The following is a 24,621-nucleotide window of genomic DNA, read 5'->3' on the forward strand; positions in this document are numbered from 1 at the left end:
GTGTACGGTGTGACGTCAGAGGTCAGAACGCCGCTGCAGAAGTCCCAGCAGAGCCAGACAGGAAACCAGAAGGAAAAACTTTATTTATCCAACAAGTTTTGTTCCAAGTCAAACTGAGATCAGTCAGAACAGAGCGGACCACCCAGCTGGGTTCACGTCGGTTTCTCACATTCAGACGAGACAACAGCTGAGCGCAGAGCTGTTACCTCATCAGCTGAGGAGGTGATGCTGGGGGTCAAAGGTCAAGGCCTGCACAGGGTCACTGGAGGGGATTAACTCTGAAATGTCTCTTTAACTAGGAGAGATGACTTGGAGGCGACGTTAATGAGGAAGGAGTCGCAGCTTGATGCCTCCTCCTCGTCTTCCTCTATTGTTTGGTTGTTTTTTAACGCTGAGCTAATTAATTAGCTGCTTATCTGAGCCGAGGCAACAATCATCTCTTTGTGTCCAACTGAATGCTTCCTTCCTCCTGCAACCCTGTGAGCAGTGAAGGGAGCTGGCGCCAATAATGCACACACACACACACACACACACACACACACACACACACACACACACACACACACACACACACACACACACACACACACACACACACACACACGACTGTAAGCCACTGTCAAAAAGCAAATTTGTTGTCTTTCTGCCTAAAGTGCAGATTGATTGTTATGAGAGAGATAATCTGTGAAAAGATCGACCTCCTCCACTGCTCCTGACTAAAAATAACCAATCAGTCAGGAGGAGGGTCCTAGCGCTGTCAATCATCCTCATGTACTCGCTGCTATAATGGTGGAGAAACAACTTGTTTCATGCTAACTAGCCTGAGCACTACTTAGCATTTGCTAACAACATAGCAGAGAGAAAGGAGGTGAGAAAAAAGGGGTGAGGACAAGGTGGGATGGGCAGCATCACTTGAGATTGTGATTGACAGCGCTAAAACCCGCCTCCCGGCTCTGATTGGTTGTTTCTTGCTAGCACTGGGAGAAGAAAGAAGCTTGATTGTTTTAAATATTAAATGATTGATTCATTACTTGAGTAAACTTTTTTTTTTTACCAAATACGTTTTACTCTTGAGTAATTTCTTGGATGACTACGTTTTACTTTTACTTGAGTAATAATATGTTGAGGTAGTGCTGCTGTTACTTGACAGTTTTTGGGTACTCTGCCCACCATTCTGTGACAACCAAAATATATTTTTTATAAAAGTTGCATACTGCAGCTCTATTTCTGGCGCTGTGTGTTTCCCCTACAGCGCCCCCTAGCTGATGTGGTTCAGATGTTTCCAACAGAAGGACGGTGGATAACCATTGACGTGAGCATTCAGGCGTATGACTGTAAACTCACAGCTGGTTTATATAAAGCCCTCATGTGGCATAAATATTGTTACCCTGCTGAGCTACGGCAACAACCAGCAGAAACAATGGCGTTAAAATAAATTCGGCCGCATTGTCCCGTGGTGACTCAAATAAACGTGTCCCCTGAGGTCGTGAATCAAACACAGAGCGCAGTGTGTGAGTGTTGGTCGCGCTCTGCTGTGTGTCTCTGTGGACGTCTGCAGACAAAGTGGAGCCCAGCAGGGAGCAGACAGTGAAGCATGATGTATGCAGAAACAATAACTTCCAGTATTTATGTGTGGGGAAGCGCAGAGTTCTATATATGGTAGCCATGGTTTATGTGACGGCGTGCCAAGCTGCAGGTTTCCTCTGATGGAAACAAACTGTCCAGCTGCTACCAGCGTTTTGTGATTATATTGGAACAAATGGATTCAACAGATTACTGCAGCAGACTTTTGTTGACTTTGTTAAGGTTTCACTGCAGCAGCTCCTGATGGATGGATGATGCTTTTAGTGCCACTTTGAAAAGTTGGACATGCCAAACTTTTTCTCATGTGGGTCAAAAGTACTCGGGGGGAAAAAAAAAAAAAACTGAATTAATAGAAAATAAAAATCATTTTGTGTTGTTTATTTGCTCAATGCTAAACTAAGCTGCAAAATTTTAATCAAGCAAACAAACTAGTCAGATGTTTTCAGTACCAGACCAACCCTCGAACACGCCTCATTTAACTGTTAACGTATGTTATTATTTTTTTACTTACCCTAAATGAATGTAATAATTGTTGACTAGTGAGTAAGAAACATCCTAAAAGCTGATGTTTCTTTACGTGTTTGGTAGCGTTGTCTGTGGGGGTCGCCACCCAGAGGTTGATGCTCTTTGCGTGATTAAATGTCTCCAGGGGGGATTGCTGCAGAGGCTGTGGTCATCAGGTTTTGGGTGAATCTCGTGGCTGTTTTGATGTTGATCTGGAGGATGAGTCTGAGCTCTGCTGCCAGACTGGACACTGGAATTACAAACTTCAGCCAAAGTTTGGAAATCAGGGAACATTTCTTCAAGTGAAGTGATCAGAAGTTGGCAAGACTCTCTGAACAAGGAGTTTTCTGATCCCATAAATGCTCTGCAGCAGCTGAGCTGCACCAGACATGTTGTAATCCACTAAAATGACCGATGGCTTTCAGATTTTTCCATCATTGTTTTAAAATAAACTGGTTAAAAATGATTTGGTCAGTGCAACCACAAGGGTTCATCTTCTAAGTTTGATTTGGTTTTGTGGATCAGATTGTCAGCAGCCCTCCACCTCTTTCACCTCCACACTGTACATTGATTTATCATCAATCATTAGGTTTTGCTTTCTTTTGGGTGCCGTTCGTTGGTGGTGTGAACTGCTGTAGACTGACCACACAGTCTTGAGGAGTCCTGCAACAGCTGGACATCTAGATTGTTGTTTTAGTTGCTTTTTTCTCAGTTTCTGTCTGATACCAGACTGATTTCAGCCGTTGAACTCATTGAAACAGAAGAAAGGTCCTAAACTCAAGGGATCAACCAGTGTTCCAGAGTTTGTGGAAAGGTTTAGTGGTTATTGATATGCTTTAGCTGGACCTCCTTCTTCTACATAACCCAATGTAACCACATTAATCAAAATTAGACATGAAAGACAGATTCTGTCCAACTTTAGTCATCACTACGGACATTTCTAGTCTGAATTATGAAACCATTTTGAAAACTAAAACTTTATCCTGCACCAATTAGTTTCCTGTTGGCTTTTCCAACTAATAAATCACCTTAATGAGGATGAAATCTGTTCCATGTACTCGTTGGAGAAAAGGAAATCTGATTAGATCTGAGGTATTTTCCAGGATAAAATGTTTCATGAGCTCAGTGTGATTTTATTTGATTGTTGTTTTTCTACACGTGTGAGCAGTTGGTGGCAGTCAGAAAGCGCCTAACGAGGCAGAGATGAAGACATTCATCTTGTTCTCTCCGTCAGCGTGGCTCCAACAGGAAGTCATGTGTTACAATGAGGCAAAATGCTGGCGGTGGATTAGCAGTAATGCCCTTTAATTTGCTGTAATCGCAGCATCGTCCACACAGCTCGGGGTGTAGCTGAAGGAGCGATCTGGAAATGCTTTAGTTGATGCCGGAGAGGAATCTAATAATGGAAGCGTTTCTGTTTGTTTCACTGCTTTGAAATCAGGAACAACAAAAGGGTTTGGATCCAAATTACCATTTTAGTCTGAAATGTTCTGGTTTCGCTTTAATCTTGGTGAGAAGGTGGAGGTGCTGGGCCAGGAAATTAGGCGAGATGTTTGGCCTTTTGAACTAAAAACATGAACAACAACATTGTTGGCTCTGATTCAATTAGCTTCTGCTTCACATCTAAAACTCCAGGTTTGTGCTTCCTGTTGCGGACTTCTTGCTAAAATCTCTGAAGAGATTTGTTAGTTTTAGTTCATTAGTAACCTTGCTCTGACATGCGTCATAATTTTGCGCCAGAAGTGGCAAAACGCAATAAATTTGGGCGTAAGCAGCAACGGCGGAAGCTAAGCGTCCTGATCCATTCCAGTAGATGGCAGTAATGCACATCTGGACGTTGCTTGCCAACTGTCATAAAACAGCGGATTAAGGCTGAAACTATATCAGTGCCGACAGTTTGATTGCTTCTTTCTCGAGCCCTTCGTCTGGTTCTGATCTGGTATCGATGCTATTGGCTCTGGAGAACTTTAAAATTTATTAAATATTGCTAACGTAATCAGAGCGCTTGCTGAGTGACGTCTATGTTCTTCTTCTAAGTTCTGAAAGGAGAGACGATCCGAACGGGTTGGACCTACGTGGGAACGTGTTTGAAAAGGGATTGCTCTGGTTCTGGTGGGCTTGGACCTGCAGGTCAGGGAAACCATTCACACCGATCTGGTCTTACTGGGACCATGATCCAGCTGACTGACACTCACCGCCCCTCATTAGGAGGCCTGGTGAGCGGTGAAAGGAGCATCTATTCACTGGATCTGCTGGGAACACTGGGACCAGCAGCGGGGAGGCGGAGCCTGCAGACTCCTAATGACGCTGTGACAAAGACCAGGCTGCATGGGAAACCTGAACTCCCAGCTTCCCTCAGGTCTGCATCCTCCTCTTCATCATCTTCCTCAGCTCTTTTCTATGGAGCGGTAAAGAAAAGCCGCTGACGGCTGTCAGTCATAGTGAGGGACCCGATCAAGGTTACTACAGTTAACCAAAACTATCAAAAATAACGGAAACTGAAAGAGAGAAACCATTTTATTAACTAAATTAAATAAAAACATAAATTAATGGGAAAAACTACGACTAACTGGAATTATATTGTGCGCTAAAATTATAGCGATGATATCCTTGGTTTTGTGTTTATTAATCTATTAATTAGCATTTCGAACTGATGTGAAATAGATTTTTCAACTTTCAGCAGGTTACAGGACTCCATAGTCCTCCTGGCGGTAAGTTGGTCCCCAAAAAGGCAACAACAAAAGTCTGGAGAGTGGCGATAACTGTATACATTTATTGAAAATGTTATTTTCTGTTGAGTATTCATCACTCATTCGATGTGTCCATGTAAACACAGTACAATATTGAGACCTTTTTGAATTCTGCACCTAAAAACTTAACCAAATTATGAAAAAACTAACATTAAACTAATAATTGCTAATAGGGAACACACTATTAAAACTAACTGAATTAGACAAAAAGTTACCACAAAATAAAACTAAACTTTAATGAAAACCATATACTATTATGGCCATTGGTGGTGCTCTTTGCTCCTGCGGCTGCGTTGCCATTTTGGGACATATTTTTCAAACCTCACACCTGGACTGTGTATGAAATATGATGCTGCTTTCTGACCCGAGTTGCTCTGAAAGAAAATGGCTCCTCTTAAGATCTTCTGCTTGCACATTACTCTCTAAAGTTTGACATAAAAATGTGAACGACAACAAACGTTTTCCAAGTGGTTCTGGTCAGAAACGGGCTGAATCGAGCCACTGGTGGGTGGTGCAGAGTGGAGGGCTGTAAATCAGCCTCGGCTCAGATCACAGAGCCAAATAAAACCTTCAGATGGATTGAAATGCTGCAGAAACGGAGCGGAGAGTTTCCCAGCGAGGCAGAATGAAGGATCTGCCGTCTGAATCGGCTTCCTCCTCCGTTACCGTCCGCAGCCTGAACTCCCACAAACGGTGAGACCAGGAGTTGTTGCCATGGTGACAGAAAATGCAGAAAATCTCCTGAATGCAGTGGATCGGATCGCATCGCATCATCGAGTCCCAGCCAGCGTTATTATGGTTAGCTAAACCAAATGAAATGGCAAAAAACTGAAATCGAGAAAACATTTTTAACTGAAATAAATAAAACCGGTAATCAGTGGGGAGAAACTATAACTAGCTGGAAATATATTGTGGGTTTATAAACCTAACTATAAAACAACTCTCAAACCAGAGATGTGTTTTGTGCTTATGAATTTATTAACCTTCAGAACTGACGTGAAATTTAGTTGTTTTTTTTCCACGCAAGCAGCAAATTACAGCACTCCTGAGCGCAATTTATGTCATAACAAAGTTTCCTGGACAAAAAATTCTCCCAGAAGTTATAAATGACATTATTATTTAGAGACCATTTTCAAGGTAAAGGTATAATAATGCAAGAACAAATTCTCAAAGATCAATAAACTTTAAATCCTAATAATATTTAACATTGGAAGTGGAAGAAATTTTAAATATCCAAAAAAAATTAACAAAAGCCACAAATAAAATTAATTATGAAGTCAACCAAAATTTTCCTTCAATAAAGTTTCTAGTTGAGACTAATTCAACAAACTGAAGACCTCTGTTATCTAGTTTTTGGTAGAAAGGGAGAAAATAACAAATCATGCAAATGAAAATGTTTGAATTAAAAAAAAAATTATCATGCATTAATTGATTTATTGCTTATTTAAAAATTTTTATCTTCTGTTGAGTATTCCTTACCCAATCAATGTAAACATAATCCCATTACAATCCTTTAATTTTTTGATGTTTGGCACATAAAAATGAACGAAAGGTAAAGAAAAAACCAAAACTACTACTATAACTAATTAAAACAAAACTAAGTAGTATTTAATAATAACTGTTTAGGTCCCTCTAGTTAGCATGACCACTGATGACGGCGGATAAACTTTTCCATGAGGGTGATTGACAGCGCTAAGACCCGCCTCCTGCCTCTGATTGTTTTTGGTCTGTATTTCTTCAGAAGGCAATAACGGCTCAGATCGATCCTTTTACAGATTATCTGTCCCATATTATACTGCCATGAAATGGTGACAGTTTTAATAAATATGCAAGAAACATTTTCTTTATAAAAGTTATATAGTGCGGCTTTAAATGCTGAAGGCGTTCTGCAGAACCAGCGCCTCTCGACTAGCTTCGGGTCAGACGTTCAGAGAATGAGCAGCAGGCTGTCTGGAGACAGACTGAAGAGACAAACTCTGGGTCTTTCCCCTCTAACCTGGACACAATACCGCAGCCATCCATCTAACCAGACAGCCGCCATGCATCACTCTCACTGCACAGGACTGATTATATCCACACAAAGGCAGAAAAAGAGCTTCATTCATGCTTCTGCCCACACATCTTCTGTCACCTCTCAGACATGTTGAGGAATGTGAAATGCACCCAGCAGTCATCACTAGGCATGTCACAATAACACATTTTGCTGGTTGATAAATTTTCCCAGAAGTTATTGTAGACCGGAGAGGGGCTCCAAAAGCAGGAAGTGGAAGACTGCGCAGGGCATTCTGGGTAAATACAACCAAAACAAACACGCTAATCTGGTGCCAACAGGAGAAATGGCTCAAGAAATCTTCCAACTGCTAAAATCTGACACTACTCCAATTTTGTTTACATTTTGCGAAGAAGGAAGTTGCGCGCAGAGATTTTGGTGTTGTTTCCTTCTTGGTGCAGCGCCCCCACAGGCGAGGAGGGGAACAGGTTGGTTGGTTTGACAGTGGAGTGAAAAAGAACCACAGCAGCTGTAAATGTAACACGTTGCTACTTTGGTGACCAGTCCAACCGAAAATACTGACTTTAAGGTGGGAAACATCTTCAGGTGGAGCTTTGGGTCTCGTCTGACAGCTACAGCAGAGACTCAACTCATGTTTTCATTTGATGCTTTTGAGTTTTGGCAGAACCTGGTAGCAGTCAGATCGTTTTACGTCTGGCTGTAAAAAACTCAAAGCTGACAAGTTTACCATTTTACATCAACAACATCCTGATTAATCATCAATATCTTCCATTCTGTGGATCAAGATCAGCTCTAGGATCTGCTGTCTTCGTGTTCTCGAACCTGCTGCCATCTGGAACATCATCTGACCAACTCTGAGGCTGTTTCAGAACCGTGAGGTCCGTTTTCTCCCTGCCAGAGCGTGACGTCAGCTCGGTCTCTCTTCCCAGGAACCCCCGGGGACACGGACGACAACATTTCCCCCAGCACTTCAACTGAACAAGGAAACAACTGGAGGGGAGGCTTCCTCTTCCCAGAACTTCCCGGTTCCCACAAAGTTCTGGAAAAACACAGCTTGCATTTTGTCTGGATGGGTCGTCTTGATCTAGACCCGTTTGTTGGTTTCTCTCCGGAGTGAAAGAGAAACTCCTCCGGCTTAGAGTTTAAACTGGTGCTGGGATTCAAGGGGAATCTCATTTCACAGTTCAGTAAAATGTTTTGATTAAAAAAAAAAGAGCGCTTGTTGCCATGGCAACGGGTGTGCGCGTCGAGTAAAACCGACACGGGTTGTTTTGAGTTGTTCTTCATGTGGGTCTTTTAGAGTTACTTTCCCTTCGGTGTGACGCGCTGAAGCTGATGTAATTTCTGAAGGTTCAATAAACGACACTGGATCGACGACCTCGTTTATTTTGCAGAACGTCGGAACATAACGATCGCTATGAGGAACCGTTCAGCCCGACTCCTTTGTGGATTAGTTCTGCTTCCCGCCGTTCCAGAACCGGAGCGGACGGAGTCCCCACAGACCCGTTAACGATGCAAACGTATCTGGACTCACGGCTATAATTCAACATTTTCTTTATTTCGTTGAATAAACATCTGGTTTCCGTCCTCTCGTCGTCTTGGATCGGATAAGAACGTCTCTAATCTTCTGCCTTGTTCTGGTCCGGTCCGATTCACCTGGTACTCCCTGAAGGATTCGGAGTTTTCTGGGGAGTTACAGTGAAAACTGATCAGAGCCGACCCGCAGCAGCAGAACCTCAGGTCAGATTTATTTTGGGGCAGCGTAGTCGTGTGACCCCAGCCTCAGACTGTGTTCAGAAACGTCCATCCGTCCGTCTTTCTGTTAAACACTGACCATCAGTACTTTAGAATGATTCCTATCCAACTCATATGTTAGTAGGAGTTCTGGTCCGTTTGGGTCGTTTCTCCTGCAGTAGCTGAACTCTTCCTGCATCTGGAGCATCGATGACCTCTGACCCCTGAGCAGTAAAGCAGGACCGGTGCCTCAGAGATAAACACAGGCAGGTTCTGCAGGTTCTGCAGGTTCTGCAGGTCAGCGGCTGGATAGAGCCCACCTGGGGATTAACTGCTGTTACTTCTGCTTCAAATATTTCTGTTATTGTTTTTACCAAATTTATGAATATTGTTCTTTTTGTTCTATTCGTCTCCAGAGGTGGATTAGCAGCAATGCGTCTTTTTTTATTAACTTCAGCATTTCTGACAGTGAAACATCCCAGTTATTCATTGGTTCTCGTGTTCGGGTCGTTAATCAGGAGTTTGGTTTATTTTCTAATGAAACATGATGAAAGTCTTTGTCAGGCTCAGGTCTAGGCTTTGACTAGGTCATTGCAAGGGAAGAGTACAGGAAAGATTTGCAGCCGCCTGAAATGTGAATAACAGCAGAAGAAGCAACACCTGCTTCTTTTTAATTTTTTTCCAAGCTTTCCTTAACACAATATACATGAACAAAAAAAATACAACAAAATAATAACAAAATAAAAAATGGGAGAGCTGGTGCACATTAACATGTAAATAACTCAAATTACACATCACATCATCATCTTTCTAAGTCACTTTCTTTCCAAAAGAAAAAGAAAAGAAATACTTTAAAGCCATTACTTTAGGAATGTGACGTTATGGGAAACTTACAGATGTTGTTGGTATTTAACCTGAAAGTCTTTGCAGGACTTTCTGGTGTTGCGTTTTCTCCTCCCTACAGGGCGTTTCCTGTTGGATCAGAGGCTCAAACATCTGTTTACACCTGTGGACATTTTCCTGCTGAATAAAACTCCCAACTGTTGACAAAAGGAAAATAATAACGAATGGTTGAAAGGTTAAAGGGTAAATGGAAGCAGCAGGGCTGTGTGGATGTGCCAAAACTTTCTCCAGCTGAACAGAAACAAAACTGAAGTTATTGACTTTGGACTTTCACAGAAACAATCTAGAATCAGCTTCAGTTATTACAGCTTGAAACCTGAACCTTCAGAGCCACATAAACACAGTTACAAAGTCGGTCTTCTATCACCTGAAGAACATTTCCATTCCAAGGAATAATGTCTCAGTAAGGTCTAGAGAAACTCATCCACTGATGTTGCATTGAACAGGTCTGCCTACAAAGCTGATCCAGAACGCTGCTGCTGGCGTTCTGACTAAAACCAGGAAGATGGAGCTCATCACCCAGTTCTAAAGTCCCTATGGCTCCCTGTGGCTCACAGAAGAGACTTTAAAATACTGCTGGTAGTTTATAAATCACTGAACGGTTTAGCAACACAGTACATTAAAGATCTGCTGCTGTTCTGTCAGTATTTCAGACATTGCAGATCTTCTGGTTCTGGTTCTGCTCTGCATCCCCAGAACCAGAACCAGACGTGTAGAAGCAGCATTCAGCTTCTATCCACTACAAACATGGAATAAACTTCTAGAAAACTGCAAAACAGTCGAAACACTGAGTTCCTTTAAACCACAACTAAAAGCCCAGCTGTTTAGAGTTTCTTCTGAAACCTTATAAATGAAACATTAATCAATATATTTGATGTGTATTGATTATTTTGATGATGAGACTCATCAAAATGTAATGTTTATTTCTGGTTTCTTAATTGGTGACTGTATGATTTTTTTTCATGACTTTATTTTTGTGTTTTATAATGTAAAGCACTTTCAACTGCTTTGCTGCTGAAATGTGCTGTACAAATACATTTTATTGATTGATTGGTAATGAGAAGAACATAAAATGAATGAACATTTAATAAGTCAACCTTCTGCCCTTTTCTCCTTGATTCCTCCATTTCAGTTTGTGGAGCGACTCGTCAGACCAGAGAAGATGCTGCGTTCAGCTGCAGGTCTCAGAACCAGAACATCCTCTTCTCTCATCGCAGCCACGTTTCTGCTCTGGCTGCTGAGTCTGCAACCTTCAGAGTCCAGAACCGAGCCAGAATCCAGGACCTGGAGCCAGACCGGGCCGCGGCTTCAGCTCTCTCACTCAGGTAGGAAACAGATGTGTGTCAGCTTTCCTGTTTTCCGTTCTTCTGAGGATCGGTGTGGCCCGTTAGACCCGGTCAGGTTTTGTTTAAAAGGGTTCAGTGTTTGGTGCTATAACTCTGCTTTAACTCTCTTTTAGCTCACTTTGTTTATTCGTTCATGTCATATTTAGCGGTATTGATTGACAGATCAGAAACTGTAAAATCAAATTTTGTTCTTTGGGCCCCCTGATGGTGTTGGGGCCCTAAGCAGCTGCTTATTTCGCATATGCCTTGGGCCGGCTCTGGAGGTAATATTTTTATTGCAGTTGATATTTTATTGAAATCTTTTAACACATTAAATGACAGAAACACAGAAAACCATCCCAGACTTTATCAGTTCTGATGGATCTTCTGGAAACTTTTGGTTTTGTTTTTTTGTTTTTCCGCTCCGTCAGCTTGTCAGAAATTTTTTCCACATTTTGGAGGTAATAATTTGGACTTTCTGGGTTTGTCTGGAAGCTAAACGGTAGCAGTTTGTGGTTGTAAGGGGAAGCATTGAACGCGTTTAATGAACTCCGAGTTTCTCCTGCTGCGTTCGTGGCTGCAGGACAAACAACCGTCCGCCAGTAAACTGTTAATTACGCTCAGATGGCGGCTTCAGGGCTCAAAGCAGACATAAACACGCTGATCTCCACATTCATTCAGGTGAAAACCTTCAACCCATCTGAACACAATCAGCTTCCTTTGCTTCATGTCTTCCCTCTTTAGATTGTGGCCAACTAGTGCCAAGAAACGCAACAGTGAATAATCCAAAGCACAATCAGTTTATAGTCATAAATTATGACTAATAAAAATCTAGCAAACACACTCTAAAAACTAATTAAAACTAACTATAAAATAACATTTTACTGTAGTGACAAACCCAAAACTGCTATGGCCGGACTGCAGACAGGTAGGAAGTTGTACCATAGTTTGGGTAAAATTAATCCAACATTTCTGACTTGTGTTGTTCAAAAATCTGAACTAAGTCAAAATTTTCTGTCCAACTGAGTCCAACAGCTAGAAAAGGAAGATCAGCTCCGACTCAAAGCTCAAACTGTAAACATGTTTTTCCTCTGAATTTTTACTCTGCATGAGAGCTGAAATGTCTGGAGTCTGGGAAACTCTGTGGGAAGCGTTGCTACCTTCACTCCAGGGACGATCCTCGGCTGTTTGGACATAAATCTCATTGCTCAGCAGATGAAACAGATTTCATGCACCAGGGCTGCTTGGTAAAAAAATCTGAGATCTGATTCCAACCTGGACCTGAACTCTCCCAGGTCACACAGCCTTTCTCTCCGATTCAAACCGTTTCTGCTGGAACGTTCGTCACCGACACACAGATTTACAGAGGCTTTAGAAGGAGATGCTCAGAGGTCACCGGGTCAACCAGGCTGCAGTACGCCGCCGGTTCGTAGCCCTGAACTGCTAATCTGCCATACCGCTGGTTCTACATCCACTGACTGGATCTTTCTCTCACTTCCTTCAAGCTGTTGGACTCAGATTAGCTATAATATAATCCATGCAGATTGATAAATTGTTCTGGGCTCGACACACAACAACACGCAACCAATGTCAGCGAAGGACAAAAGGAGCATTTAACTCTTTGTGTTCAATTGATATGATGCCATTTCTCGATCAATCCAGATGATTTGTCCAGTGGGATCTGGGCTCGGACATAATCTGGACCCTGTATGGAAGCAGCGATGGGTCAGATTTAGAGGTCGATGGTTGGGTTCAAAGTGAAGCCAGAAGCAGACGGTCCGTCGGAGTCTGAGGAAGGAGGAGCGTTGGTTTGGTGTCCATCTCGTCTTCTTACCTCTTCAGTCTGAGGGTCTGTTGGAGCCCAAAGTTTCAGGGAAGAAGACCTCTGGGTCAGGTTGACATCTCTGACATCACTTCCTCCTCATCCTGCTGCTGCTGGTTTCTGACGCTCCAACCAAAACAAGCTGACCTCATGTAAGGGACTGGGATGGGAAACACCTACATTCCCATCATCACACACACGCACACACACACACACACACACACACACACACACACACACACACACACACACACACACACACACACACACACACACACACATGCACATGCACGCACGCACACACACACGCACACACACACTCTGCAGCTCACTCTGAGGTGTGTTTTTGCATCGTTAGATAAAAACATGCTGCATGTTTCTGCAGGAAATCTGTCAAAGCTGATTCACATCCCAAAACATCCAGAAAGAAGAGGGCAGGAATGTGACCTGTGTGTGTGTGTGTGTGTGTGTGCGTGTGTGTGTGTGCGTGTGTGTGTGTGTGAGCGTTGGTCCTCTATGCCGTTATGCTGTCAATCTTGACCTTTAACTTGCTCTGATTACAGTTTGTAGGTTTGAGAGGAAAAGAGTTTGAAAGAAAGAGCAAAATGTTGTGAGAAGAAGTTGATAGAAAAGATGAAGGATCTAGGGAAGGAAGGGAGGAAGGAAGGATGGATGAGACTGAGGACGTTTCCTGAATTGAACAAAGCAGAGCTTCGAAGGATCGGAGGGGAGGGGGAATCAGGTTCTTTTTATCATGGTGCCTTCGGTTACAGTCCGTCAGAAATGCCTGGATTTCATTTCCATCGACTCTCTGGTTGATTCCTCGACCACCGGCGTTGAAAGTGATTGTAGCGTGTTTAGCATGTTGATGCGTTCTGATAATCGGGAGATGAATCTCACAGCTAGCCGTCACTCTGGGTGTCTCAGCTAGCATACTCCACGTCCTCAGCTAGCTGCTGTACAAAAACAATACATGAAACAAGAGCATTTTGATCTGGCCTGCAGCCATTATAATAATAATATTATCGTAATGAAACAGAAAATTAAACTGTAGCAGAGATTTAAAGTCAATAATTCAGAACCTGCAGGGATGGACAGATGAAGATGGGAGTGAAGACGTTACGTCCCGTACTTTTCATTGAACAACTCGTGGATGTGGTTTCTGTATTTGGGCCTCTCCGTGATCCCAGTGTTCTGATTGGACCCAGAAGCTTCCTCCTCGTCAAACAGTTCTGTTGACACCAGCTGTCTGGAGTGTTGTTCTGCAGGCAGGTTTGGTTGCCATAACGGCGTGAAGCCAGTGTGTTTTTATATCTTCCCGTCTAAAACTACTGGAAAACCTGAAGTCAAAGCATAACAGATTTCCACTGACTGGTGTAAACTCTTGGCTGCTTCTTCAGGGTTTCGTGTCACATTTTCCACCTCCCGTCTGATATCTCCCACTGTGTTTACTTTTCATTTTGTGGTCGATTTGCCATCATGGCTGCTTGATGGATGAGATCCTGGAGGATTGGAGAGAAAAGCAGAAGCTCCATAAATAACTTCCTGGGCTTAAATCTCCTCCTCCAGTTTCTTATATTTTATTTCTAGCAGCTTTGTTCTTCCATCGTGACTTTTAAATGAAGAAGAGGAGACTTTTATTGAACATAGTGGTCACTTTTGTAGAAAGATTTCCAGAACTACCAGTTTGTATTGTGGTGACTTCTGAGGACTTGTAGGTTATTCTTCTTATTGCTATTTATCCAGAAACTTAAAGGTTACTTCTCTAAAATCTAAAGGGTTTGTTCTTGAACTGATATGAGTTCCCACAAGTTTGAGCCGGAAGTGATACGCGCCATCTTGGTAGGCAACTGCAGTGCAAAGCATAGATGAACCACGGCATCGAGATCAACAAAAAGAAAGTATATTGACACTGCAAGAGAATTATCTATCAACAAAATGGCTGCTGTCGGGATCAATGACTGGCAGAGTAACTACATGTAGTAACAAACACGTAGTTATGACCTTTAAACTTTCATTATTAGGCTACATGTCTGTCTTAGCTTGCAGATAAAAGTTACATTAGCTTAGCTGCTTTTGCTAGTTACAGGATACTTTCTAAAACTGCCTTGGTACTTTCTGGTTACTTTATGTAATATTGCAGATTAGCTTTCCAAGAATGTGCAGAGAGTTTTTTGATAACATTTCGAATACTTTACAGAATCTACAGGTTACATTTTAATTGTTGGAGAATTTCCTCCTGAACCACCAGAATAAGATCTGATTGCAAAAACTCGCAGGTTACTTTCTGATTATCTTACAACTTACTTTCCTAGAATCCTGAGATTGTATAAAAGTAGAACATGTTATCTGAGTGAAGTCAACCCCTCCCCGTCACCTTCTTCAAATCAAAATTAGTGTCAAATGTCTTTGCTGCGGAAACTTTTGATTGTGCCGCTATAATTTTAAAAATCTTAATAAATGTTTCCAGAGATCATCATCAGTATCTTCACAGCAAAACAGAAGATATTGATATTTTCTTCTTTATATCTTCTGCAAAACACTTGCTGCACAAACATAGCATCAAAACATAGCTGCTGTGTTTGTGCAGCTATGTTTTGCTGCACATGTATAGCTGAGCTGATTGCCACCAAGTTTGATTTTTGTAAATAGGAGTGGGGTGTGTGGTTGAAAATTTACTGCACAAGCCAGCAGGCACATTTGACACCAGTTTTGCTAGATTTGGGTAATGTGGTGGGGCTGGTTAACATTTTGACCTTTAAACTTTTATTATTGTCTTCAAAGCAAAAGTAGCACAAATTAAAATTTTTGCTGCAGAAATGTAGTCGATTCGGTTGACTTGAAGAAGATGGCGGGGCTGGCTGATCTTTTATAACCTCTGGAAACTTTTATTAATATCTTTAAAATGATAGTAACACAAATAAAAAAAATTTCAGCACAAATGTATCACAAAAAAAGGTGATGGTGCAGGGGGACAACTTCACTCTGGTGTACATGTTGCACCATCCAGTATTGGTTTGAAGCACCTGAACTAAAAAAGTTTTGTGCAATAAAGACACAAAGCAAAGCCGACAAATGAGGCTTGAGAATCTGATTCGACTTGTTCGTCACTGATTGAGTTTCTGAGCCTGGCGCAGCAGCTGTTTTCATCCATCATGTCTTATTTTCCTTAACAGGACTCCAAATAAAGGCTGTGTAAACAAATCTGAATGCATTCTTCTGCAGTTCCTCAGTCTCTCCTCTGCGGCCGGCTGGCTAGCCGGGTCTCTGCCGTCACCTGTCAGCTCGTCACGGCTGTGATTTATTTCTTTCTGGACGGTGCAGCAAATGTGGCGTGCTGCATTCAAAGCCTGAACACGCAGTGCGTGCGCATGAGTGACGGTTGTACTCTGCATGCTCCGCGGGGGGTCGTTTCGCTCCACTCTCCTCACTGACAGCCCTGTTTGGTGCTGACCTGCAGAAACATGGACGTGCAAATTCAGCTGCAAGAAATTTTCTGCTTTCACTCAAGTTAAAATTATGGTCAGAAACTATAAGTGTACAGGATGAGATGCAGAAATCAGCAGAACAAAACTCATGATTTAATTTTTCTTTTGAGAATAATTAAACATTAGGCTCCAAATGTTGATGGTCATGTTTTTACTAGTGGTGGAAACAATTCAGATGTCTCATCGTAATTAATCGAAAACAACATAGCAACAAAATAAGCAGCATTTTCAATTCAAAAACCATTTATTACTGAATTAATAGACAAAAGAGGTCAACAACAAAGATATTTATATTTTTCAATCTGTTATTTAGGTTATTCAACCATCAGATTGATGGAGTTAAAGTTTTTCATGATAGTTTGTGGTATTACTGTGATATCAATAAAAGTGACTAAGGATTATTTATGTAACTTTATGGCTCTGACTGCATGATTCAGCGACACAAACACTAACACTGCTCTTCAAAAACACATAGAGAAGTTTGATTTGTATCACTGAAAGTAACTATATTTAATCATATTTTAACATGTATTAATGTTTACTGCTGCTTTTATTGAACAAACAGTGGAGAAAGAGGACAATCTTGACATTACGGACAGTTTTGGGGGATTTTAAACACAATTAATTAGAATTTTAAATTATTATAAGTAACGTATTACAATAAATAATAAACAATACGATACATGCCTAGCTCTGCCGGCAGTCAAAAGAAGAGGCTTCGTCTGCCATCACTGCTGTTAGCGGATGTTGCTTGTGCGTCAGATTTACGGGCGTACCAGAAACGCACGGATAGAAAGGTTCCGGCTGCTGCTTTTCTATAAAAGTTCTCCAGATCTAAAGCAGTTTTCTGTCCACATTTTTAAAGTTTGGCTCCAGAGTTTTACTCATTACATGAGAATAAATTAATCAAATAGCTGAGGGATGAAGTTTCAGCGATAAATTGGCCTCAGCTGTGAGGAACCTGCAGTCGGCCAGAAATGCTTCACTTCCAATGAATGAAATGTAAAAATAATTGGGAGCCTGATGGCAGTCGACGCCTCCTGCTACGAAACGGTTTTGATTCCTGAGCTCTGCTGTTTCTGCTTGGATTGTCGTCAGGTTGGCAGCGGCGCTGCAGCGGTTGGTCCTCCGGCTCCGGGAGGCCTGAGCCGACAGATCGTAAAGCTGGAGCTTCAGGGTTAATTTGCTCTGCTTCTCCAGGTTGTTTTCTGCCTGCTTTAACGCCGCCTCCCCAGGGGAAACGGGGGTCAATCAGTGTGTATGTGCAGCGTGAATGTTGACTTTAGTTATGAGCCATTCAACCACAGCACAGAGTTACTGAAACTCTGTGCTGTGGTTTTCTCCTGACCTGCAGTGCTGGGTTACATTACTGTTGATTTATTAATATAGGAGCCGCCAGGTTCAAGCTGCAGCTATGTGGAAAAATGAACTAGACCGACTGGCTTGGGTCTGAGGTAAACTCAGATACGTCTGATGATCAGTATGAGGAATTAATTTGTGAAGAATGAGGCCAAAACACAGAGGCGGAGTGAGAAAAGGCAGCTTCAGCCGCCTGTAGAGTTGATTTTAAAGGGGCAGTATTATATGTTTATAGCACTTTTTTACCTTCATCTGTTCTAAAAATAACATATGTCAAATATGACTTAAAAGAAATTTCACTTCCTCATTTAACACATTTAAATTGGGCCTGTCTTTTTAAACAATGTTTTTACCAGCATTACACTGAGAAGTATTTCGCATATTGAGCTCAGCAGTTCCACCAGGTGTTTGCTAATTGCATCTGGCTAGTTTGAAGGAGCAGAGAGGGGGAGGAATGCTCTGTGAGGCAGAAACTTGGAAACTGCAGCTCTGAGGAGGAGCTGCAGCTCTAAGGTGGGGCTAGATCCACCCAGACGTTTTGCTGAATGGTTGCCATAGGATTAGAGGATTTCTCAAACATGCATGAAAGAATCAAGGCAAAACTCCATGTTTGTTTTTGATGAGGGAATAACATCATAACATGATGAAAAGCTCAAAAAAGTTGATTTTACAAAAGATGAGTTGGAGATTATAGAGCACGGCAAGGTGGTGAAGCACAGTGAAGGCCCATGTTACTGAGTCTCTGAACTCCGCCTTCTTTCCTCTGATTGGTTGATAGACATGGTGCTTAATAACATCTTTATCTTTGATCCAAATAGCTTCAGTTGTTCCAGTTTAAACTAAGATCTGAGGTCCAAGAGACTCAGCATCCTGTGGAAACCCAGCGACTATCTACCGTCTACTGTCTCCTTTCTATCCTGCAGTTTTAGGGCTGAATGTGTGAAGAATGTCACTGTGAATAAACCGCTGAATGTTCCTGACTCTTCCAGATGTGAGGAACGGCTCGGCGGTCTACTGGGGCGCCGGCGTTGGCGGGGACTACCAGGTCCTGCTGCTGGACGAGGACCGAGGATGGCTGCTGGTTGGAGGGAAGGACCACATTTACCTGCTGAACCCCGACAACCTGGACCAGCCCGTCCACAAGGTGAGGTTCAAGCCTTTCTGATGGACGCCTCGTTTGGCGTTAAACCATCAGAGCTGCTTGGAGTTCATTATTATTTCTTTTGGATGCAGCAAAGCTCAACTTAAAGTTTTATCGGTGAAAAAACTCTGGACTGCTGGTTTATTTGGTTTATTATTCATCGTTTTCCCGCTGCCTCCAACGGGATTAAAGAGATTTCTTGGTTGTGGCTCTTTACAATATTAAAAATGATGAATATTATCTAAATACTTGACAAAGAGAAACTACGGTGATGAGTAAATAGTAGGCGACAATAACAGTTGCTTAATAATTATATGTTTACAGGTTATCAACATGTAATTAGTTAGCATTAGCAGTCAGTTCTGGATTTGTTTTGAGATTTTAAGCTAAGTGAAACCTAACCTTATCAGAAACGATATAATAATAAAATATTTTAGGGATGATTACAGTTAAGATAGTTTATGAACAATTCTGTTTTTATTTTCTGTTTTTAGGGTAATTGTTAGCATTTAGCATTAGCATCAAGTTTTCCCTCTTCTTTCACAAACTGTAAACAGATTATATTAGAAGATAATACTGAAGGAATGAATAACTAACAGTTACTTTCTGGCCATGTTTTATATGTTAGACTAAATTAATCCCATCATTTGCAGCTAGCATGAGCAGCATTAGCATTTGCTGTTAATCTGTGATGTTAATCAGTAACAGATTCCTATAAACAATTCTGTATCATAATGTAACAGTTGAACAAGTAGTATTTAGAAAACACATAACAGATGCTTCATTATAACATTCTGAAATTATTTAGCTAAATTTGATTCGAAGTTCATTATAATTATTTACATTAGCAGTTCATCTCTGCTGTTTCTCTGTTTTCCTAATTTCCTGATCCCTAACTAAACCGCAGATCTTCAGGAGATTATCAGTATTTATAATTGGGTAACCTCTACTAATTATCTTATTTCTCTTTAAATTTGGTCATTAGATTTCAGCGATTTAGCAGGTATTTCCATTAGTGGTTGATTCCTTATTTGTTTCATATTTAAGTTTATTATTTGGATATTTTCTTTATTTTCCCATCAGATCCACTGGCCTGCAACTCGAGAACATGTGGAGCACTGCAGGCTGGCAGGCAAAAGCCTAGAGGTAAAAATTATTATAAAAATGTTTATTTATTTCTTTCCTCATACGCTGATCATATTTTTTAGGATTTAAGAATCTGAAATCTGCTGTAATCCACTTTTTTCTACTTCTGTTAAACACATTCTGGATGTTCGTATTGTTTGTGTTCCAGAGAGATTGTGCCAACTTTGTCCGTGTGCTGCAGCCTTTCAATAAGACTCATGTTTACGTCTGTGGCACCGGCGCCTTCCATCCGCAGTGTTCTTACCTGCAGCTCGGCCAGAACCCCGAGGTACCAATCACTTGATTATTCACAGTTATTTATCTTTAAACTACATATTGATTAACTGAACGTCTGCTATGTTCTCAGAGATAGGTGGTGCGTTCACACTGCAGGCTGAAGTGACCCAATTCTGATTTTTTGGCAATTCCGGGGCCGTTCACACTGCCAGTAAATGCGACCTGTATGCGTTGTGCAGTGTGAAAGGGCAAACTACCTGAAAGTGTCCCGCATGCGCAGTAGAGGGCGCCGTAGCGTCATTGTTCTCAGTGTTCTGCCAACCGCCATAAAAAGAAGAAGAAGAGCTCAGTGTTTGCGGAAGTAAACATGGAGGCTAACGGTGTAGCTTAGCTCACATATTTGAAGTTGTTGTCCAACCGTAGCACCATATTAACAACTTAATCCTCATATAGTCCGTCATAGTTGTTGTTTTTCTTCCCGCTTGCGCGTAGAACAGTGAGATTTGTTGAGAATCAGTGACGTTCAGTTCGGATGAATGCGACCTGAACGTTGGGTCGCATTTGAATCGGATACGTATCGGATATGGGTCACAATCGAAAAAGAACCTGACCTGTGCTGAGAGAGTCAATTTTAAAGAGTTTCTGAGAAATTATGAAGGAAACTGAAAAAATTATATAACGCTGAGTCCTTCTTGATGCTGTTATTGTCAATAAACAGCAATAAAGTCAATGTAATTTTTAAAAAATATTGGAAATGATGGATTCTTTAAATAGTACAGAACTCATTCTTCATATTGTAATCAATAAAAAATATACAGTACTTTTTCTGTTTACTTTTACAGTATTGTGTTAGTAAAATAAACATTTTACAAACAAATATATATGAAATAGCAAACAAAGTAATTAACAGTTACAGAAATGAGCAGATTTAGCAAAATAACAATGTAACTTAAATGGGATCAAAAAGAAAATTCAATAAAAACACAAAAAATGTGGAAAATCTCACAACAAAGAAACTAACAGGAAATACAAAAGAGAACCCGCAAAATATATATTTTTTAAATCACTGGCAAAGAAACTGAATTCATTTTTATTTTCTGTAAACTTTCATTGTCCTTGTTTTTCTGTGATGTGAAACAAATGGAGCCGGAGCTCATCTTTGTGCGCCATCGTTCTGTGTCCGTCCTGCAGGAGCCGTGGTTCAGGTTGTCCCACGCCGTCGAGTCGGGACGCGGAAAGTGTCCCTTCAGTCCCAGAGAGCCGTTCACCGCCAGGCTGACCGGTACCACCCACCTGTCCTCTGGCTTTTTCACTATGGCTTAGTTTTATTTTGTTGCTATTTTTAATTTAATTCACTTTGTAATAATTAACTTTAGAGTGTGTTTATTAGTTTTTATTTGTTAAATGTTTAGTTTTTGTTTGTTCTTTATTAGCAATAGTAGCAGTTTTAGTTTTTAGGTGCAGAATTCAAAAGGTCAAAGTATTGTGCTTATGTCTACATTGATCGGGTTATGAATACTCGAAAGACACCATTTTCAAAAAATTTAATTAATTATTGCTGAACAGCAAACTCTGGACTCTGGCGTTTTCTTCCAACTATTGCTGTCGCCGTTTTGTGCCGCCAGGAGTATGGAGTGCTGTAGCTGACGTAAACTGCTAGTGTTGTAACTTCACATCAGTTCAAAAGGTTGATAAATAGATTCAGAAACATGAAAACAAACGATATAATATCTATAATTTTAGTATGCTTTAGTTTGTATTATTAACACAATGTAGTTCCACTTAGTTTCCTTTCCCCCATTAATTACCATTTTTATTTATTCAGTTAACGAAAATGTTTTCCTAATTTCAGTTTTTGTTGTTTGTGAATACTGGTTGGGACTCAATGATCTGATGCGCCGCAGTCAGGAGTCTTTCTGCCTTTTCTGTCACCAGAAACGATTAGGAAAATGTTTTTTTTTGTTTTAGTTAAGTATAACAGCGTTGGTCCTCACAACCACACAATGTTCAAATGATTTTCCGTCATTCTCTCCATATTCTGCTGACATTAAGCAGCTCGCTGTCCCTGGCCCGTGGCCCGCCGGCTGAGTGCTGAGCGGAGGTGTGTGTGGTCCCTGGAGTTATTTCACTAAACTCACTAAACCCACCAGCTTTAGATCCTCCTGACCGAGACCCCGGGGGTCAGCTGGAGCTTCATGTTGTCTCATGGAGGCTTCACAGCTGGATGAAGCATCTGTCCTCATCTGGACGTCCTTCTGTTACTCACTCCTTTACTGAAACAACAAACTGCTTGTCGCTTTTCATCTGATGCACAGAAAACTGGAGTCTTCTGTTGAGTATTAATTATCCATTCGATATAAACATATGTACAATACTTTGGTCTTTATGAATTCTGCACCTGAAAACTAACAAAAGTTTGGAAAAACTAAAACTGCTGTTATAACTAATTTAAAAAAAAATCAAAACTAAGAAATGTTTAACTAATAATAATGACTAAAAACTAGCAAACACTCTATAAATAACTGAGTTATACAAGCAGGGAAATAAAACTAAACAATAAAGAAAAACCCAAATTATTATCACCCTGGTGGCAGTGACCTTTACCCTGCAGTGACCTTTACCCTGCGGTGACCTTAACTTTGCAATAACCTTCACCCTGCAGTGACCTTTACCCTGCAGTGACCTTTACCCTGCTGTGACCTTCACCCTGCTGTGACCTTTACCCTGCAGTGACCTTTACCCTGCTGTGACCTTCACCCTGCTGTGACCTTTACCCTGCAGTGACCTTTACCCTGCTGTGACCTTCACCCTGCTGTGACCTTTACCCTGCTGTGACCTTTACCCTGCGGTGATCTTTACCCTGCAGTGACCTTTACCCTGCTGTGACCTTTACCCTGCAGTGACCTTTACCCTGCAGTGACCTTTACCCTGCGGTGACCTTTACCCTGCAGTGACCTTTACCCTGCTGTGACCTTTACCCTGCAGTGACCTTTACCCTGCAGTGACCTTTACCCTGCAGTGACCTTCACCCTGCTGTGACCTTTACCCTGCATTGACCTTTACCCTGCAGTGACCTTTACCCTGCAGTGACCTTTACCCTGCAGTGACCTTTACCCTGCGGTGACCTTTACCGCAGGGTAAAGGTCACCCTGCATTGACCTTTACCTGAAGTGACCTTTACCCTGCGGTGACCTTTACCCTGCGGTGACCTTTACCCTGCAGTGACCTTTACCCTGCGGTGACCTTTACCCTTCAGTGACCTTTACTCTGCAGTGACCTTTACCCTGCAGTGACCTTTACTCTGCAGTGACCTTCACCCTGCAGTGACCTTCACCCTGCAGTGACATTTACTCTGCAGTGACCTTCACCCTGCAGTGACCTTGTCGTTTCTCCCCTCAGATGGTGAACTTTACGCAGGAACCTCGGTCGACTTCATGGGGGCCAACGCGGCGATCTTCCGCACCTCGGTTCAGGGCAGCAGTCAGCATTACATCCGCACCGAGGCCTGCGACCACAACTGGCTCAACGGTGAGCAGCTGCCTCTTCCCATCATGCATTTCTTCTTTCTAGCTCTGGATGCATCGGTTTTCCAACATGGAGGCCTCCTGTCCCCCACAGAGCCGGACTTTGTGGGCTCCTTCTCCATCCCTGACACTCACAGTCCAGACGACGATAAAGTTTACTTCTTCTTCAAGGAGAAGGCGGTGGAGGCCGGCCAGTGGGACCAGAGGGTCTACAGCCGGGTGGCCCGGGTCTGCAAGGTGAACAGCTTCAGTCAGCAGCCGTATTAGAAGGATCATAAATGTTTTCAATAAAACCCTGTTGCAGTTTTTCTTTAATTAAATAAGACGGCTATACTTTCTCTCCAACAGTTCCTCTGATTTTTCCTACTTTTTTGCTCATTTTCAGTCCATTAGGAGGTTTTTTATGCAGCTCTGACCTTGAATCATTCAGACATTAAAACTCCACGTTGCTCAGGCCTTAAACAACTTCCTGTTTCAGTTTTATAATCAATCTTTCAGTGCATATTTGTTTCTCCTTCCTGCAGAATGACGTTGGTGGGAAGAGGAGTCTGATCAACCGCTGGACCACCTTCCTGAAAGCCCGATTAGTCTGCTCTGTTCCCGGCCCGTCGGGAGTCGATACTCACTTCGATGAGCTCGGTAACGCCGACCCATTCCTTACTCTTCTTACTCCATTAAAGCTGCAGTTTGTAACTTTTATAAAGAATATGTTTTTTACATATTTGTTAAAACTGTCACCATATTGTAACAGTTTATTATGAGACAGTTAATCTGAGAAAAAATGGATGTACTACAGCTCCACCCTGAGCGACTATTGTTGTCTAAAGAAATTAATCACTCCCGAACAAAAACAACCAATCAGAGCCAGAAGGAGGGTCTTAGCGCTGTCAATCATCCTCATGTACTGGCTGCTAATTGTGTAGTGGTGGAAATACAGAAAAAGCGTTTATCCATCGTCGTAGGCAGTCATGCTAACTAGCTTGAGCCTTCACAACAGGCTGTACTAGCTGCAGTAGCAGAGAGCTAGGTGGGAGGAGCAGGATGAGCAGCGCCACGCAACATGGTGATTGACAGCGTTAAGACCCGCCTCTTGGCTCTAATTGGTTGTTTCTAG

At 41.9% G+C, this 24,621-nt stretch overlaps 1 protein-coding gene across 2 annotated transcripts in view; it reads left to right on the top strand.

The window, feature by feature from the left end:
* Positions 1-24,621, top strand: part of LOC103464644 (semaphorin-3D) — a 43,270-nt gene that overhangs the window by 4,937 nt on the left and 13,712 nt on the right. Inside the window, exons 1-9 of one of the 2 annotated variants that reach the window (XM_008408877.3) lie at positions 8,334-8,589; positions 10,619-10,811; positions 18,470-18,624; positions 19,705-19,767; positions 19,916-20,035; positions 21,175-21,265; positions 23,383-23,511; positions 23,602-23,744; positions 24,032-24,146. In XM_008408877.3, coding sequence (XP_008407099.1) covers positions 10,649-10,811; positions 18,470-18,624; positions 19,705-19,767; positions 19,916-20,035; positions 21,175-21,265; positions 23,383-23,511; positions 23,602-23,744; positions 24,032-24,146 — 979 coding nt within the window. In that variant the 5' untranslated portion in view covers positions 8,334-8,589; positions 10,619-10,648. Of the gene's footprint in view, positions 1-8,333; positions 8,590-10,618; positions 10,812-18,469; positions 18,625-19,704; positions 19,768-19,915; positions 20,036-21,174; positions 21,266-23,382; positions 23,512-23,601; positions 23,745-24,031; positions 24,147-24,621 lie in introns of those variants that run through there. The other variant, XM_008408876.3, reaches the window with a different exon arrangement.

The sequence above is a fragment of the Poecilia reticulata genome, chromosome 5 (assembly GCF_904066995.2).
Source record: "Poecilia reticulata chromosome 5, P_reticulata-male-v2, whole genome shotgun sequence".
NCBI lineage: Eukaryota > Metazoa > Chordata > Actinopteri > Cyprinodontiformes > Poeciliidae > Poecilia > Poecilia reticulata.